This window comes from Pyrgilauda ruficollis, unplaced genomic scaffold (assembly GCF_017590135.1).
Source record: "Pyrgilauda ruficollis isolate IOZ18807 unplaced genomic scaffold, ASM1759013v1 scaffold4, whole genome shotgun sequence".
Lineage (NCBI taxonomy): Eukaryota > Metazoa > Chordata > Aves > Passeriformes > Passeridae > Pyrgilauda > Pyrgilauda ruficollis.
In genome coordinates, this window is record NW_024525489.1 from 11,428,092 (window position 1) to 11,448,857 (window position 20,766).

At 38.3% G+C, this 20,766-nt stretch overlaps 1 protein-coding gene across 1 annotated transcript in view; it reads right to left on the bottom strand.

Annotated features, from left to right (window-relative positions):
• Positions 1-20,766, bottom strand: part of ZFAND3 (zinc finger AN1-type containing 3) — a 133,796-nt gene that overhangs the window by 7,279 nt on the left and 105,751 nt on the right. The window contains exon 6 of the mRNA XM_041476775.1: positions 11,497-11,667. Within this exon, the coding sequence (XP_041332709.1) occupies positions 11,497-11,667 (171 nt within the window). The remainder of the gene's footprint in view (positions 1-11,496; positions 11,668-20,766) is intronic.

The following is a 20,766-nucleotide window of genomic DNA, read 5'->3' on the forward strand; positions in this document are numbered from 1 at the left end:
GCCCCTCCAACTGGAAAGACGATTTAATGTGCTGCACATTATACTAACAATAAAACTATTTATAAGTAAGTGTGGGAAGGAAGTATTTTTTTTTCTTTTTTAAAAACATGAAATAGATAAGAAATGAAGAGTAGAACAAATAGCTACCAAGATACAAAGCAAGGTCCTAAAGGCTTCAGCACCTGAGAAGCGCAGTATGACCCAGCTTACTTCCCTATGTTCTGGAGGCTGTTTAGCAAGAACCCGCGGTAATGGAAAGACGGGAATGTGTGCTACAGTCCAGCCGGGCAAAGCTTCCAGGGCAGCTTGTATGCACTGCGTTAGGCAATACAAATATATTCTAGTCTGCTGGTATCTGGTATTATTCTCTTTTAGACAGCTCCATTCTTACATCTGCTCTAATTATCTTGCCTCTCTCTTCCGTGGGAATGCTCTGCACTAGCATTGTCAGCTTTCATTACACAACTCAAGGAAATTTCAGTTTTACTGACATTTTCTGTATAACCAAACCAAATCCCACCAAACGAAACAACGAGGTTTTGGAAATAAGTGAACTAAACTCTTCTGTTTCTCTTTCCCAGCTTTGCAAGTTGACATAGACTTTGACAAAGTGATAAGTACCTCAGAACAACTTGGTTGGGAATCTTGTCACTCATTTCCAAGGGGAAAGAGGAGCACACCACAGTATGATGAAGCTTTTTAACCAGATGTATTTATTTAAACTCCACAAAATTGAAGTAGTCCTTTCTATCATTTCCACTCCACACTGAGTGGATGAGGAGTGTTAACCTCTAGGTGCTCAAAGTTAGAAGTCTCTAAATATCAATGCACATTGTCTTAAGCACTGCCTTCTCAAGGCATTTCAGTTCCATGAATCTTCACAACCAGCACAGCTGCAAAAGGTTCACAAAACGTACAGTATTACGTTTTCCTATTAACTTATTTTTCTTCCCATTTGCTATGATTACTGCAACTCAATTTACAGTATTTTCTTCTTCATACAGATCATTGATACCTACTCGCAACTACCAAAATGATCAATAGCTGAATCAAGGAGAGGAAAAGAAAAGCGGTGGTAAAACACCTTAGAATGTATCTTTTACTCTGGCAATCTGTCCCTGGGACTGGATGGGCACCCTGGGACTTCCATCCTGCTCTCAGTCAGTGATAATCTCAGGTTTCATGCTGGAAGCATATAGCTCTGTGATACCCCTGGTGCAATGTAAGAGTGCTCATGAGATCCTACAGATTCATTTTGTATTTCTACTACTGGTGTTATGCTTAGGAGAAAAGAAAGGAGTAAGAATTTTTTTTTTCTGTCCTTCCTCTGTTTTGCTCTCTGCCATAAGGAGGGTAAAGCAATGTGCATGTATGTTCACTAGAGACAGAAAAAGCATGTGTGGAAAGGACTGCCCAAGAAGTGAATGAAAGAAGTTGTACACCAAAGAGAGAGGACATAATATTGTAACAGCCACTGGACAGGTATGGTTAAAGATTCTTTAAGAATCCTCAAGAACTCTTGCTGTACAGATCTCATGCATCTGAGCGTAAACACTTCCACATCACAACTTCTTCACCCACAAGAGATTTCTAAGTTAAGGCTATTATCTACTGGGGACAGACTATAAGAACAATTCAGGTCCAGGATTAGTCCCACAGATACACCGTGCAATCAATACTCACTTCTAAACTGCTTCATACCTCAGAGATCACTGACTTACACAGTGGTGACAATGGCATCTGTAGGCTCCCCTTCTGACCTTATACACCATCCCTGGTTTTTGGTCTCAGCTTTCACCCACAGCAGTCAGGCACAAGCAGCAGCTGAGACACCACAAGCTCGCTCTCCAACCACAACTGTTGGGTTACTGCTCTTGTGTAATCTCTGCAGAACTGGGCTCTGGTCCCAGTTCATCTGTGATAAAGGATGCAACCTCCCAGAAATTAGCATTTTAATTTGTCATGTAATCTGTCAATATAATTGGAAGAAACATTTTTCACCAAAGACTTGTGCGACTGTTGAAACACAAAAGCAGGAAAAAAAAACCCCAAATAACCAAAACTGGTTAAACTTTAATTTAACAAGAGAATTTCTGGAGAAACCATTTTGCTCCAAACAACTTACAGCATCAAGTGAGGTATCAGATAGTGAACATCAATGATGAGCTTATTTGAAGGAGGGGAAAAGTAAGGTTCAAAATTAAAAATTTAGACTTTAGGTGGGTGAAAAGTTTCCTTATTTAAACAATTGTGTGATTTTGCAATGGCGTATTCAAGAGGAATTAGTATCACTGCTACACTTGTTAAAGGAATATTCATTGCCACATTTGCACACCCAAGAACATACTGAAATAATACTGCACCTCCCAAATCATTCCTAATTACACAAGGTTATGTGGGAAAATGAATCCAAAGAACAGAATGCATGGTAAAAAAGCAGAATGATGCCAAATAGCCTCCTAGTGTCCAAGGCAGCTAATGAAGTAGAGATAACTCATACTAATAGGTTACATTATCACAAATGTTAGTACTGCTATAAAGTTAGATCTTCCATGGGTTATACCAGCTCATCAAGAGGCATTTGTTTCCTACTCAACATATTTAGATTTGAGCAGTGTAGACTATCTAGATTTGAGTGGTGTGAAACCTTAATTAAAGTGTCCTGAGAAATTGCAGGTGGATGACAGAGCTCTCCTAAGGTCAGAGCTGGGACTTGTGCAGTATTTAACACTTTAAAAAGAGCTGTGCGATCTTTAGTACTTCTAGAATTCTCTACACCAAACTCACCTGAGCTTATACACTTCTCCCAGAAGCTGAGGATTTAATTAAAAGCTGAAGTGTACCCAGAAAGTTAATTAAAATAGCAAGCAATACCTAGTGATTCAATAATGTATGTGTATAATTTTGTTTAGCCCAATGAAAATGCAGGAAAGATAATGCTACTAATAAAGAACTGGAATGAATAATGAAAGGGTCTGTACTAACATCCAGCATGTGTTGCATTAATTGTAACAGTTTTCCTGCATTCTGCATGTATTTTGACTTCATCACATGTTGAATATGATTCCAAGTTTAACTTTCAGTCTATTTCCTGAGTTGTATTATTTCTGCCCTGGGTTTCAGTAGCTTCCTAGAGGTTGCACCATAGTGATCTACAGTCTGAGAGCAGCTAGGCTGGCTGGCCAAACAAGAGGGAAGCAGCTCTACTTCTTTTAAACCTAAATAAAATGTGTTTCATGTCTTCATTCCTTATTTACACCTCCTGTTCAGGGTCTCTAAGATTACACCTTCTGCTCCATGAAAGTCTTCTGTTACTGTAGCCTCTTGCAATCCATGTCAAGAGTAATTCTTCTTCTAATCACAGGAAAATAGAGCTCCATTCAGAAGCCCCATTCACAACACAAAGGAAAACAAATGCTTAGAGCAATGTACGCTTCCACTATTCAATTTTTTTTTCTTTTGGTGTAGACGAAAAAAACATTCCTGGCTCCTGCTTCTTCAGAATATGTCAGGACCCCCATTCATGACTTGTGCCTGTAACTTGCAAAACTTTCATCAGCTTGGGAATGTTTAACAGCTCTGAACACCTCTGTAAGCATCTGCATTTCAATACATATAAAGATGCAGTAAATAAATATATTACCCTTTAAAAACTTACTGAATACTCCTAAGTGATTTTAATATCCATTGATGCAGTTTCTCAGCCCTTGAAACCTTCCTCCAAGGCCAGTAAGACTTAATACTAAAAAGCCCTGGCACAGACTAATACTATTCTTTTTACTTCTGTGAAAACTGATGCACACTGATCTTAATGCCTTTTCCTTAGGACATCAATATCCTTAAAACATCCACATTAAGTAGTCCCAAGTCTCAGAACCCACCTTTAACACCTTATTATAACTGAATTATGTAATTTAGGACCACAGGTGGTATTTTCCTCTAAGGTAAGATTTTATTTAAGGACACTCCTTAGGGGAAAAATACTCTAGCTCCTGGAAAGAATTCTGACTTTTCAAGCAAATTTAGACAATTCCTTTCAATTATCCTTTTTCTCCTCCCAGTTCTGCAGCAGTGTGGGCTTCTTTCCCCACTTCTTCCTGTGAATATCTTAGACTTTCATCAACAAAATTCACAAATTCACATTCCTCCCTACCTAAGCCTTACCTTGTGGTGAGTTAACTAGCTGGTAATATTCCTTCAGGGTTCCTCAGATTATTATGGCATATTTTTGGGCCTTCTGTGTCTACTTCAAATATCAAATACTAGTAGAATCAGTACTTCTGTGTACAGCTGTTTGTTAACATATGGATAAACATGTTTGAATCACTTTTAGGGGGAATTGTCTGTCCTTTTGTTATAGGAAAAAATGACTCAGAGACTGAGCAAATACTTCCCTGAAAAAATATAAGATAGTACTGGAAAAAATATAAGATAGTCTAAGATAGATTTTTATGTTCAAGTTCACTAGGCCATGTGTCTCTTGTGCATACAAGACAATTAAAAAATCGCATCATCTTTCACTTTATGGATACACTTAATTCTTCTGTAACCACAATACAGGTATGTAGGGAAGAGACTTTACGTGGCACGCCTACAAAATGCTGATTTTTCATCCAGTACTGCAGTTTCCATTTGAAAACCCTCAGAAGGTTATATACTGATAGACTTACCACATCAGTAATGTCAAAATAAAAATGTTTTGATTTTAGAAGGAATATCCTCACTTGTTTTACTTAAGGAGAACTTGGGGACCTAAAGGATGAGCAGCCCATTTCAATTACATGGACTGATTGGGACTACAGGAAGGTAAGGAACAGGCTCAGTACACATTACTAAATCAACACTGCTAAACTTTTGGTAGCACAATGGAAGAAATAAAAATCAGCACATCCTGTAAGAAACTCATGTTAATTGAACAAGCTGGAGAATTATACTGGAGCCTCTTCAAACAGTACTTCATGATTCCTAATTATAAGGAGCATGAACTCCATTAACACTTTTAAAGCTGTGGACAGCTTTTCTGAAACCTAGACACTAAAGCATTTTTCTGGGTCCTACACTTGGAGTCTGTGATGCACCAATTAATCAACTACTTCTTCATTTCCAGTACTTTCAGAATATATATTAGTCAGAAAAACCAACATTAGTTAACAGCTCCTATTCCCCATCAATTAAACTAGAGTCTTGGAATGACATCTTCACAAAACACAACAAAACAATCCCCCCACCCCGAGTTCAAGTTCAAACTTCAAGAGACTTTGTGTTTTGTTGGGTATTTTTTTAATACTTGCAGCAATATAAGGTAAGATGCTGGACATTCCTGAAATAGCTAAAGCAAAAGAACTATTCTGGGAGCAACCCCCTTAGGAGTACAGCCAACACAAGACAGCTGAATGTGGCACATCTTACAGGCTGACAGTAAGACTTGCCAGGGCTGTAGTAACCAGTCACTAATAAGATTTATTTTAATACTTTTTACTGAACTGGCTGACTCATACTCTCCAGAAGCACTGTGCATATTTCATCTTAATCAATGGAAGTACATCTGTTATACCAAGACATAATCATGCCCTGAAGTCATTTTGGCTTGTACCAGATAAACCTTATCCATCTAGAAAGTGAATTTACCAGCACCATTACAAATTCTCCTCCACAGGAAAAGGTTCCATGGAAATGGAACTATGATTTAATATTTGACCAAGTTTTAAGAGAAACATTAGTTTCAATACATGTTTGACAACTTTGTATGAAGATGGAGCAGTTTATCTATTTAAATTTGTTTCTTTTTTCCTGTCTTTCTGAAGATTATTTCTAAATTAACTGAGTAAATCAAATCACTCCAATTTATTTTGGCACAATCCAAACAAGTGCTTCATCTCCTGTGTTTATGAACCAGCAGTTCTGCTATCCAAGTTAAGAATCTGCAGCTGCTTTTCTTCCACTTTTTTGATTACTTAATGACAGTGAGACTTGCTGCCATTTTATCTGTAAGTACAGTCACTGCTGTGTGGATATATTTTGTTTCTGCTAGTGCTTGATAGGAGTCTGTTTTTCTCTTCCTCTTATCCCTGTGCTTAGACCAAAACAAAATAAATCAACAGTAACACCAAGAAAATAATTTCAACAGATTATTATAGATTTATACAGAACTAAACGAAAAACAGGGATGTGGAAACGTAAGCACAGTAACTAGGAAGGAAATTTATGCCCTTCTAAAGGAGCGGGCTGTGTTGGGCCATGTGCTCCACCCTCAATTCCAGGTGCTCTGCACCCTGACATGGCTCTCTGGCTGAGTTGCAAAGCTTGACTCTTGATTCCTGGCTCAGTCTTACTGCTGTAGAGGCCACCTGTGAACTGCATCCCTTCCAATCAAAAAGCAGACAAACATCAGTACTTGCCAACATCTCAGAAATTAAAATTGCAAACCACTTCTGCCTTCACCTCTGCCTGAGCTTAGTGCTCACAGCAGCCTCCCCCAAGAGCAGCAGAGAGTGCACAGCTGTTAGGCCAGATGCATTCCAGGAAACTGTAGCTTCTTACAACATAACCTAGGCCAGCAAAATTCCAAGAAAAGCTTTCTTGTCCACACAGGCAAGAAATATGGCTAGCAAGTGTTTGATCAGAACACAACATGACCGAGCAAATGTGATCAAGCTGGAAGGTTTCAACGTCTTCCCGTCCTCTTAAGTACCTCCTCTGTCCCAAGAACAGGAAAAACATTACAATTCCTGTCTGAGAAGCACACAAACAAACGGCACTGCTGCTGGAAGCTACAGCCTGGCTTGCTTTGCAGGGCCTATTATCCCAGCCACCCCACTGACTGCCAGGAGGCAGGTGGAGTCTGAGGTACAGACACACCCATAAGGATGTGGCCAACAAACACCAAAGCGTTCTACACAAAAGCTGCTGCAGAGCTGGCACACTACACTTATTTTTCTTTAACTGCTGACTAGAAGTGGATCATATTTCTCATGCAATCCCAACAACAAGATCACTGCAGACTTCTGTGTGTTGGCTTGGTACCACAGACCTAGTGCTACCAGAACTACTTTTTATTGTAAAACTGTAAGCCTCTTCCATAAAATTAAGTTTTGCTTTCTGTGCAAATAATTTCTATAGATTAAAAGTTTACAGCTCAGTGTCTTTTAAAACTGTACATAACTACATTTAGTAGCAATATACATCTAGTCAAGCAACTAAGGGCAGGGCTAGAAATTTATAGTGTTATTTGCAACTAATCAACCTGCCTTTTGTACAATATATTTCCAGAACTCAGTGTTTTGTAGCTCCTTACACTCACACATTCACTGCCCCTAGTTATGAAGCAACTCTCTGATAACCACCTAGTTATGACACCACTGAGGCAACAATTTCCTTTTCAGATCAAGGATCACAGGCAGTTGATTTCAGACTGCTTGCAGAAATGCTCTAACAGAGTGTTACTTGAAGAGTATGATTCCTGCAATTCTTTGATGATAAAACTGACTCCTAAATTGAATATTAAATAAAAATTATTTCAATACAATCATTACCCATTGTAAGACACTAAACTATTGGAAGGGCCATCTAGCCCAAACTACAGAACACTGCTGTCTGCAGGACTTGCCTACTCTTACTGTCACCTACAAACAGTGCACAGGAAGCTGATTTTGTTTTAGCAGTGTTGATATAAAGGTTATCCTGTCAGAAGCTCAAAATGAGAATTCATTTTAAAATTTCTTTCTCACTGGAGCTTGCAAGTGCATCAGCAATTAACAATTCCTATCACTTCTCCCAGTTTGGTGTGTGAAAAGGCTCAGAACTCGTCTTACAAATTGCTCTTTTGAAGATCAAAGGCAAGCTGAATTTGTCTTGTGTGTGCTCTGGATGAGTTTGTAATTTACTGGAACTTTCAGAGGAGGTTTGGCAGCACACTCGTTTGACAGCCCCGGGGCACAGGATTCAGGGGAGCTCTGTGACTCTTCCCTTCTGAGTTCCTTCCTTAGCTTTAATTGGCACCTCATTAGAAATTAATGAAAATGACATCCTCTGTTCTTCCTGCTCCGGGCATAGAATGCTACAAAAAGGCCCATCACAATTCATAACACATTCAATTTATATAGCAATGGCTCTTAAGCATTATTTATGAGATGTGAATTTCTTGTCAGCAGTTAGTAACTTGAACACAGCGGAAGAAGAATGAAAAAAGATCTTGAGAGTATGTGTGTATGAAAACAAACAAATCTTTCTACATCTGAAAAATGTTGTGTTTGAATTGCTGGAACTCCCCTCTCAGTAGTGAATTGTTGTTCTTCACAGCAAAGCCCTGCAGCACTGTCAAATCTGTCAAAAATTCCATGTAGTGTCAAGGGAACGAGCTCAGCAGTGTCACCTCTCTCTGGACATGGCTTACAGGAGACAGGAAAGCCAATACTGCAGCTTCCCAAAGATCTCTAAGTGGTGTAAAGCACCAGTCACTCTCTCTGTCTCCTTTCCAAAAAGGCTGTGCCTTGTTAGACAAGTCCCAGTTAACTGGATCAGTATTTGTAATATGTCTACATTAAAACATTGTTCAGTATGTATATATTTTCCTTTCCATTATGTCTCACTAAAAATCTCACTGGAGGATTTACCAAGACAAATCATTAAAAAATAAGATGATTTCCAGTACTTTTAACATTAGGACAAGAAGATGTGCAACAGCAAACAATTAAATTGTTGGTCTGTGGAGTTAATTTGGATTTTAACAAGACTGTTTCAGACACAGCTTTGGATCAACATTTTTATGCTTTAAATCCTTTTTCCTTACATCCAAGCAAACCCACACACTTGTCATTCCAAAGATGGTGTCTGCCTTTTTTATTGATCCTAATATCAGATTTTCTCTTAATGTTTAAAACTGGGAGGAGTTTCCCTCATTTTTTCCCATTGCTTTAGTTCAGGATTAAGATGCCAAGAATTTAATAGCAGTGGTTCAAAACTCAGATCACACAATGTTCTATGCTGACCATTACTTCTGAAGAGTGCACATGCTTATTTTACACCAGTTGATTCTATCTCATCACCTCCACCTGACCACACATGATTTGTTACCTGTGCTTCCCATCAGGACAGGAAAGTATAACCCAGTCATGTGGATTTAGGAAATATTTTAAACAAATGAGAATTTGACAGATTTGTTCTACTGCATTTCCATCACCTCCACCCAGAGTTTTTGAATGGGCTTGTCATTCATGATCTAAAGCAACCTAATTTTACAGACAGCAGGGCAAGCTAGCAAGAATGGTTTCTCAGGCAGCATCTTTAAAACTGACTGGAGCCACATGCTGCTACGATTGGTAAAGCAGTTTGGGTGATGCGAAGCTGAGGTGCCCAGTGTGGCTCAGTGGCAGCATTTGGCTTGCTTCTTATTAATCTGACTATTCAACGTAAGTGGCACAGGGTATGCCCACATTCACATCACACCAGAGCACAGATAACACACCCTTACTGCACACAGTATTAATGAAACATTGCAACTGCACAGAAACCTAAGATGTCCAGTTTTTTCAGCCCTCTTGGACACATGGAAATAGACTCCTGCCTTCTATTTTCTTATTAAAAGTATAGAATACAAATGTTTATAATACAAACTATAAACTGTGTAGGATGTAATAAAGGAATGCAAATTTTCATCTCCTCACTTATTGCCAAGGAATTTGGAATTTTTTTCACATTCATGTTTTATTAACACATTTTATGAACTTTAACAGAAATATTTCCATAAAGCTATATATATACAGTAGAAGAAAATTAAAGAATAATTCCTACAACATTTATATTGCAACAGTATTGAATTATGGAACCACTTCATGAAAACTTGAGAGGAACCAACCAAATGTATCTGTAATCCAGTTTACAGAAAAAAAAAAAGGCAGGTCTTACATAATTTTAAAAACATTACTCATCAATGAAAGGGCTTTTTAAAAGTGGCTTTCATCTTAATTGTTCTTACATAGCTCCAATATTGCAGAATGCAGGAGAGATTAACGATATTACATAATGGTTAAGCAATCATTTATCCAATCCACCCGAAAATTCAAACTCTCCCAGTATTTGGGAAGATTCTGCTATTTCAGTCAGGTGCCCATGAGCAGCTTGAGTTATTGTATTCATGACAATAGCAGACCAAGAGCAGAAATTCCTGCCTCTACCATGCTGAGCAGAAAGAGCCATACCAAAATATGCCATTGATAGCTCTGAATTTCTTCAGTTTGAGAAAAATGTTACCAGACACTTCAAAGTATCCTGACACATGATTTCCATAATAGGAATTTCAACACTACAGCTTTTGATTTCATGTTTGGTGGCTTCACAGATAAGGTAAGTTCTGTGCCAGTGCTCCAATATCAAAACAAAGCCTTATCTCATGTCCAAAAGAGCCCAACACAACAGTAATGTCTAGAGCCTGAAGACAGACAGATGCTGAAGCAGAGAAAAAAGCACAACCCAAAATCTTTGCAGCTTCCTATCACTTCTCTTCACTTGCCATTTGGTATTCAGTATCGGATTAACTGCCTTTGTAACTACCTTAGCCCACCCTTCCTCTCCACACTGCTGCTCAGAAGGACACGCCTTCTTTCCAGATAACAGTTTTAACAGAAGATTTTATTTTTCACAGGTGCAACATGAATTGCACCTATCATCTGTGCAGATCCTTTGGAAATTATCCCCTGCCTGAGACACAATGGAATAACTGAAACAAACGTATCAATACAAGCATTGTCAGAGAGTTCAATGCAACCTTCAAGACATGATTATATGAAAAAATGAGCAGGTAAAACTACCACATGCCATTGTCACTGGGTCTAACAAGCACATTTAAACCAGTTAAGAACACAATTGTTCCATGAAGGAGAGAGCACTCCTTTGGAATCCAGGCACATTAATTATTGTTTCAGAAATTTTACTTGCATTTAATATGAAACCCCAAATTAGCTGCCTGCATGGGATTATTGTCTTCAATTCAACTACGTGAACAGTGTCATCAACTTTGGAAAAGCCAAGTTGGATGACTTTAAGTGTATGGTCTTCCCCAGGCAAACTAAGTGTGAGAATGAAAATATTTTCAGTTAGAGGGGTTTTTTGGATTTAAGTTTTTAATATGTATGTAATTATAACATGCAGAAGCAGCTACTGACCTATGTTTCTTTACTCCCTATAGAAACTTTCTTTGCATATTTATTGATGTGCTTTGTGCTTCTTCTCCTGTCAAGTGGGCATGATGCCCTTCCTGTCTTACAAGGAACTTCTGAAGCTGAATTCATTAATATCTGGCATCTCTTGAGACAAGGCAGTACATCAAGGCCAAAGTTTTAAAGAGGAAATTTGACAGGAACTAATTATAACTTTTTGCTACCAATGGAAGCTGTAGCTTCTGTTTAAAGCATCTTTGCAAGGTGAAAAACGCAAGTGTTCTCTGTATTTCCATGTGTGACACAGACCTGAGCACGGATGCTACTGCCAAACTGTACTCACCACAGCGACACGATCCCAGTTCCTGCTGTACTAGTTCCAGTTTTGTTTGGCACTGGAAGCATCGACGTCTACTCTTCTGTTTGGATCGACTGGTTTCTTCAGGCCTGTCATTACTGTCATCCAGTAGCCGTGGCCGTTTCACAGGAGAAGCCTCACTCTCCGACTGTGAATCTGTTGTATTCACAACAAATATTTTAGGAAAAATATTAGAATTTCCTTGGTGAGGCATCCCTTTAGACAGACTGAAGGTACATTGCTTTCAGCTGAGGTCACCACCAAGCAGTGTGATACTTCCCATTCTATTGCATATGCATGTTTTCTTAACAACCAAAATGAGAATCAAGTAAAGGACAAATTATCTTTGTTCCCTACAAGAAACCCTCCTGCTATCAATACTGAGTATACAGTGAACTGATTAGCTTCCTTCCAGCCTTGGCTGGGTCATATGGAGATACATGTAGAGCACGCACCATCCTAAACAATTGCAGGCTTCATCTGCCATCTCATTTATTTTCTCCTGCGCTGCCTTCGGTGTCCCCACACAAACTGACTGAAGTGATGAAAAACAACTGAGCGCAGGTTTGACCTATTTCCTTCCCTGGACAGGAGGGGGATTTTTCAAGCACAGCATGTAAATTGTATCTCTTATGACTGAAGGCGGTACATGAAAGCACCATATCGTGCTTCCCCCTCTTTCCACATGGATAACAATTTAAATGTAAATTAGTATACACCAACAATACAACCCCAAACAAAATAAGCACAATCTGTACATACATCCTATAAATTCCAAATGCCCAGCTATTTCTAAAGTATTAGTCAGAATACTATTTGCATTAATAACTTCATAAATTTCAGCTTGTAAGAAAACGGTGTGTGGAAAGCCTTTAGGAGTTAGTTTACAGCAGTCTTACTTCTTTCTTACTTTTTTTTTTTCAGCCTTTCTTTTTTTTTTTTTTCAATGGAGAGTGTACTGACAAGGGTTCTAGAGTAGCAAACGGAATGCCCATTACGGATGAACAGTGAGATGTCCAAGCCTTGTTTTTGTGGCATGTCAGAGACATGACATTTCAGTGGATCTGCTGCTCTGCAATCCAAGTCAGGTCAGAAAAGACATTTTCCCTTCCCAGATCTGTCCACAGCAGAATCAGTGCTGTATTTCTTTGTAATACAAACTGCAAATAAATCTAATCCCAACTGTACTAAAAATTAAATTAATTGTTGCAGTGCTGCAAGGAGCTGCTGAAAGACATTACTGCAATCAGTCAGTATTCTACTGCAGGATGGTGAGCAAGGAAAAAAAGCCCATTAGCTGAGTTAAATCCCTTTACAACCAACATTAATCCAACAAATAACAGGCTAAATCTATCTTTTTGGCAGGATGGTAACGCACTGAACATGTCTGTACCATTATTCTAACATTCCATTGCTTATGTCTGCTTTGTGCTGTCCTGGATTAGGCAGGAAAAGGAAACTGCCATGGATACAACACTGTCCATAACCTTGTTATGTCAGCTATCTTACCTGAGCCACTGCTGATCAACATCCTGACTTTCCTTGAGTAAACACCTAAAGCAGTCAGACTTGGAATACTTGGCAGCTTCTCCCTTCAGGGATACTCTGAAGGATACTTCTCCTGGTTCCTCACATGCAATACAGACTAATTAATATTTCCTTCCTGTGTTTTAGCCCTTGTGTCACAGTGTTTTTCCAGTTGTTGTACCCCACTATTTACACCTTTCTTCACTGGAGCCTACTTTATTTCTGTCATACTGCTCTTAAGATATGCTGAAAATGTGCCTGGCTTTCCAACAAGTATAAAGTCTCTGCAGCTCACATTTCATAGAAGAGCGACTTGCTTTCTGCACTGCATACAGGTGATAAGTTTTTATTAAGCTGCAATGATTTTATCTGATGTGTACCTCAAGACAGCCACCTTTTTGATCAGTGTCACAGATTACAATTTACACCTTACAAAATACATATATTAGGCCTAAACGAACATTCAGTACATAACATACTCCACCTCTGCATGCTTGGCCATGCAGGAGCCTTGGCAAGGAAAACAAAGTAGTGCATAATGCATTAATACAGCTATGGAACAGTTAGTCCTGTCTTAAATCTCTGGAGATAACAATTCAAGGGAAAGATCCTTTGAACAGACTGCCTGACTCCCTGAACAGAGATCCTGACTCATACTCCAAGGCCAACAGTCCTGTCCCATGGACACTTGTTTTCAGAATGCCTGGAACACCAGGCTAGCCTGGAGTGTACAAGGACACCCCCTCCAACAGGCAGATTCTGTCCTGTGACCTGGCTGACTCAGCATGCAGTAAAACCTGCTCCAGCCCACCTTGCTGCCCCACATGGAGAATGTACATCATTTGCAGTTTATTCTCTACTCAAACAGATACTGCCATTATGGAACAGCTGCCTCCCACACATCTTTGCTTCTGGAAATATAAGCCATTCTGGTAGTTCTCAGAAGCAAATTTGGTATTCTGAATTACACTGATGGAAACCATAGTGGTCTGCTGATCCTGAAGTTCAGTTCATGGTGTGAGTCTAATAAGTTAATGAAACCATATGCCTTAATGAGAAAAATAGCTACCTCAAGTCAGGCTAGTGTCCTACAAATGAAAATACTTAATCACATACTTTCAGTTAATTGGTAATGACTAACTGAATATTAACATGAGTTGGTCATTATCATAGAAATTATAGGTATCTCATTTTTCACAATGTGTATCTCTCTGACATAATGTAAAACACTTAACACTGAGGTAAACTCAACAGCACCAACTCTCTGATCACTGATTGCCCAGGGCCTTGAACACAGGAGTCCAAGCTAATACTCATCACAAACCAGACCCACAGCTCACACACTTCCATCTTCCCATGGGCGAGTACAACAAGCAAGGAGAAAGCACAGAGCAGAAATTAGACCTTTTAGAGCCAGTCCTGCCTGCATTTCTTCCAGATCGAGTTGCTTTTTGTGATACTGACACATGCAATACAGGACACTAAATACATCTTCCAGCACCTGGAATCTTGCAACCTTAAAGTTGAAAGACCTGATAGCAAAATGAAATTGTCATACATAGCTTTCCTACCTGGAGTGCAACTGAAAAAAGCTCCCTAGAATACAGGCTGAAGTGCTGCAACTAGAATCAAGAGTAAACGCCCAGCATGAACCTTTAAACAACCAAAAAAGGCTACAGAGAAGAGGATTCTCTCAGCCAGTGACTGACAGTGGCTTTTCTCAGAAAGTTGGTTAATTCAACAACAGTTACTTCTTCCTTTGCTTGTAAGAACCTTCTTCCATGCTCAACTTGTATTTTATTATTGCACCTAAACCAACTATTACCCAGGCAGAGAGAAAAACCAAAATGCTCTTCTTTTATCCACAGATGTAAAAAATCATAAAACTTCTCTGTAAAAATTAACAATAAGGATGAGAAATCCCCAAAATTTCAGGAAGAAACTGCTCAGCAGAGTAACTGCCATTGACACTCTGCCACTGCAAATTTAATTCTGAGTTAAGAAGCAAGGATTCTTCTAAATGATATCTGATGGTGGAGATCCTTCTAATTGTGTATCAAATTCCCATGTGAAATGAGAGAACAAGGCAAGGCTGAAACCGGAGGCTTGTCTGGAATCAATAAGCAGAACAGTGTTCTTAAAACTATTACGTCATGAACAGAGACTCACATTTGTTCCTCACTGTTCATGTTCTCATCTTTATTACTCATGTTCTCCCCTCAAAATTTTTCCAAAAAAAGGCACCTGAGCTGATTTTCACTCCCTTACTCTCCAGCCTTGGAGGAGTTTGCAGGCTGCATGCAAATGGCTTCAGTTACAACTATGATGGCTCCTCCATGGCATCTGGTGGGAGAGTGGGATGCTCTAGGCCCAACAGAGACATGGGCTAACAAAACTTAACAGGGAAGGAGGAAGGATGGAAGAAATGGGAAAATCGTAAGAAAAAGAAGGATCTCTTCTCTGCTGCTGCTTTCTTCAAGATGAATCTGTTTAATCTCTGGTTTCATGACAGCTTTTGAGGCACTCAATCAGGTTTTTTCCTTATCATAAAGAACCCATCACACAGACTGGCATTTATGATCTCAGCTGTCTGTGCAAACACCAGAACAAGCAGTCTTTAATGAACCTCAAACATTACTGCCATCTCCCCTGAAACTATTTTAGAAGCAGCTTAAGCTGTTAAAACCGCTGCCCATGAAGAAACTTGCATAGTCACAGACTATAACAATGTAACATGGATTAACTAAAATCTGAGCAATAGCTTGTTGCCAATTTCTAGTTGTTTTTTTTTATTTTTAAAAGTCATTATTCTGTTCTTAGATGAGGGATTACTTAACTGCCTGGCACGTTGATTATGCATTAAAAATTTCATCTAGAAAAAACTGCCTCTATACAAATCTTCCCTATCACATTTACCAGAATCATAATTTAAAATAATCTCTCCAGTTCAAATGAATCTAAAATTAACATAGTTGTTCCAAAACCCTTTTGTTTGTTACTATTATTGAAGAAACAGAAAATCAAGATTAACACCTCATAAGCCAAGTCTGACAACTGTGACCACCTCAGTCCCTCCCTGTTGCTGCACAGTGCTGTGGAAAATGTCATTCTGAAACTCTGATATTTCACTGAAATGAACATCTTATCTTGTCTTCTCACACAATTGTGACTGCATCTCAAGGCTGTGAACCTCTTTGGAAGCACTAACACTCACCAGAAATGTATTTCTTTTGTGAATTCACCTCAGTTTTTTAAAAAATATTACAGACAGATGTCTCAAAAATATCTTATATAAGCCCTTTGGTAATATTTAACCACACAATCTCTTTTCCAGTATCATTGCAGGGCCCTTAGCATCATTATTTCACTGATTTATTTTTTCCCCTCCATAGAGTTTAAAAGCAACTGCACTAAAACTCAATGTCCCTAAACAATGTGGAATAGAGAGACCACATGGGAACAGCCTCTACAGAACTCACATCCCACCAGTTGCTTCTTTGCCTCAGGAGGCTCTCCATGAAATCACACTGGAGACTATAAATAACACTCCTAAGTTGTATTACATAAGTTATTATTTCTCATCCATCACCAAAACCATGCAACAGTAGTTGTTTCCAGCTCTAATGAGTAAAAACAACCAATAAAACCCCCCCACAACTTTCAGCCTAGCTGTTTGAGACACATAAGTGGAAGAATTGCTGCAAAATGTTCCAAATGTGAAACATTACTGATGTGCTTCAAACACTTGACAGAAAAATTCTCCTTCCCCCTTTGCAACAGAGCTAAGAAAAAGATTCCGTTATAGACTTGAAGTATTGGATTAATTAAAAAAAAAACCAAAACCCCAAAACAAACAACCAAACAAACACTCAAAAACCAAAAAAGGAACTTAGCATGTATACTGCTTTGAGTGTAAGTGGTATTTTCATGTTCAACAACAACATGGCTTCATTTTTTCCAAAATGAGAGGTGGCACACATGACATGCATTGCTAGAAAAGAGGATATAGATATACATGTATCTATGTATGTGAGTGAATGGATATTAATTATGATGATTTCAGAAAAACAGAGAAGTGTGGGGGTGTAATCATATGTACAGTTTGGGTAACATTCCACTTGCACATAAGAAAAGGCTTTCTTACTGTAGGGGAGACCTGACACTGGCAGAAGCTGCCCAGGTGGGTTTGTGGAAGCTCCATCCACAAATGGTACTCAAAACCATTTTTTGAGGTACTCAAAACCTGACTGGACCCAGGTCCCAGCCTGTTCTAGGTGACTGCTCTAAGCAGGGAGGTTGGATTAGTTTCCTGAGCTCTCTCCCACCCTCAGCCTTTCTTACTTCTAAGATTCATGGACAGGAAAATAAAATTAAAAATTATGTACTAATTCCTTCCCACCACTCACTTTTTTTTCTTTGCTAAACCCGTACTGTCAGTATTATTACCTGGAAAAAGGAAGTGTAACTTAATGAGGGTGCTAACTACCATCTCTAATGAAACAGAAGGGACTAATCTAATGCATGTTGAAAATGTATGAGAAATAGTGAACTACACTGGCTCCTGCATGCCTTTTAGCTAAGCTATAATTAGAAAAAGTGTGAAAATTGCTATTATACTTTCCTGTCAATAAAATTCATAGTTGTTAAATTATGTGAAAAGCTAATTAGTTTTCATCTTGTATTTAGGCTCCTATACTCTGTTTTATATTTCAGTTTTTGCATTACTTTCCCATACTCTCTGATGTCAGCATGTCTTTAGTTAAAAGAAATGTTAATTTATTTCTCAAACATTTTTACTTATATATCAGACTGATTCAAACAAGCACATATTTAAATGTATTCAGGCACCTGTACTGTAGAGTTCCTTTGATGGATTAACTTCAGGCATTTCAATTAGTTAGAACATTTCCTAAGGCAATGGCCACCTCTGCTGCTGCTGGCTGACAGAAGGATTTTGTTTGTTTAGAAAACTATGTGAGTGGGGTTCCTTTCCTGAATTATACCCATGGGAGAAGTCTGTAAACCTTCAGAGACACAACAGATGAACTTGTGAAGAGAGAACAGGTTGGACAGTCCAGGACTGCTGCTCATCTCATGGTCCAAGGGTAAACACCTGAAGAACGTGTTTAACAACAGCTGCTGACAGCCAGATACACACACAGTGACTGCTGGTGTGTACAGGCATGAGGCTGAATTCCCATTGCCTTGATTACTGGGGGCAGTTGATGCAGGGTAGAAGCTTGATACTATTCTAAGGATGCTAAGGGAAGCTGGTATAAGTTGTTGGTGGGGGTTTTTGTAATGGCTCACAAGCAGCATCTCATCTTCATATATTCAGACTATTATAAATAATGAACCTTGAAAAGGCCAGAAGAGAAAAAGGGCCACAACACTAAATTTAAAAAAATTACAAAAAAAAATTTATGGTGTCAATTTGAACTTCTTGCCTCGTTATTAAATTATGTACTTTAATAGTAACAGGGTATGGGCTTGGAGAAGGACAAAGGCCAATTCTGGTGACACTTGAAGTTAGAGAACAAATGACATCCTAAGTGGCCTGAATAATCAGAACAGGATTATTAAGTGAAGGGATAATGCACACTACAAATAGCTAACTGGAAGAACAAGACACAAGTAGAAAGAAAAAAGGCATTAACACTAATACACATTATGAAGAACCTATGAAGACAAATCATGAACATCCTGGCCATTCCTCAGCACCTGAAGACTACTTAGTAGTACTCAAATATGCATATCTACATATCTGAATATGTATGTAGAAATACACACAAATAAGCTCACACTGGTTCTGATAAAATAGGAAATTTGAAAGCATTCAACAATATCATAGTTTTGGTTTTGCTGACTTTAATGAGAACTTTCTTATGCTTTGTGAAATTCTCTAAAATATGATTAGCAAGAACAGATAATGTTATAAATATTTCATATTTGCTAGTCAGCTCCAGTGTGCATAAATAAGCGGTGCTGCTCTGCTTCCAAATCCTAGTGGTATACTCCAGCTATGTCCTCATCAATCAGATGGTATACAGTATTCAGGAAGGTAATTCTTCAAACTAATAGCCTAAAACAAGTTCTATATAGAAAATATTTGCTCTGTTATTTTTCATTCATACACAGAGCTTTCCTTAGTAGACCCTTCCCCCATTGGCATAATGAGGGTTTTCCAAGGCTAAGAGAGATATTCAGAAGAGGAATTGTAAAGAACTCTTGCCTGCTAGCAGTGAAAAAAATACTTATCAATATTTATCTTTCAAAAAACTAATTTGTCTTTTAAGTGCAGAACTTCAGTGATGTCATTAGTAACAGAAATCTTGCAATGAGAGACTATAGCTCCAAGGATTGTACCTGATTAATGTCAAGGAAAAAACCCTAAGAGCTTTTATATTTTGATAAAAATTTTCCTGAATGCATTTGTGAGAAGGTACATTCTGAAATGTACAGCTAATCAAACTTGGTTTTAATTCCATTACTTTAAATAAAGCTTAACGATTTATATCATATAGTTTGTATTTTGACTGTATTCATTTTTCTAGCAAATTTTTTTTTGGGGGAAACAACCAACCCTGGCATAGGACACAATTCCTGTACACCTGATTGGTGTCTACAGTACACTAGAAGTCATGCTGGTTCACCAGGTAGTTCTTACTGTTTGGAAAGGAGATGTTTGGGAAGCTTCTACGCAAACCTGAACCAAAGACCAGGGAGAGGAAGAACAGATCAGTGAAACTTGGAGGATGCAACAGTACATGAACTGTCTTGTATATTATACCCAGATCCTTTTCAGTCCTCTTTTGCTCCAAGATGTTGCTCTCATTAGTTATTAGTTATTCCTCAAAGTTCATGTTATGGAAATAATTTGGAACAGAAACAGAAAAAAGACATCATTTGTATGTTCACAGAATTGTCATGAAAGCAACTTCCTCACTTTCTAGGCAGTTACACTTTCCCTGTGTATGTTCAACAGACTAAAGAATACATCCAAAAGGCTTTAAAATTACCTTCATCTATTTCTGAAGTCCTTATGAAAACCATCATCTAAATGAAAACACTGAAAACTTGTTCTCAGAAGTTGTCTGATGCTCACTGAAATAAATAGTCAGAATAGAGAACTTCACAAAGAGTCAGATGAAATCTTTGGGGCACTCACATCAAAAAGTACAGCAGGAATCTGATCGTGGATTTGTTCCCTACAAGTTACATGTGTTTTAAAACAGTAAAAAAAAAAAAAATTAAACAAAAAAAATTAATTAAAAAGTAAATGTAAGTGGCTATTTGTTCCAAATATATTTCAGGCTGGTTATTTAATGCTTAATTTCATTAAAAAAATCTCCAGTGCAGTAAAGTAAGAGTTTTAAAATTATAAATTATAAGTTTATAATTATAAATTTAAAAGTATGTATATCATTTGCTAAAGCATACCTGTAAGGAAGCTGTCTGATCTGAACAGATCAGATGAGGGTGCTGACTGCTGAGGTAAAATCAATTCAATTTTTCAGCTTGACAGGAGACAGGTTTTTAAAGTTAATGATCTCAACTATTTTTGTGATATTCTCCATATTGTTGAAAGTAAAGCAAACCCTAGGCTCCCCAAATCCTCTTGCAGTAGAGTGTAGGTGAGAAATGCAAGACGTACAACCCTGAATTCTCTACTCTTTAAATTAATGGAGATGTGCTTTGTTTAAAGTTATGAGATGCAATTTTTTCCAG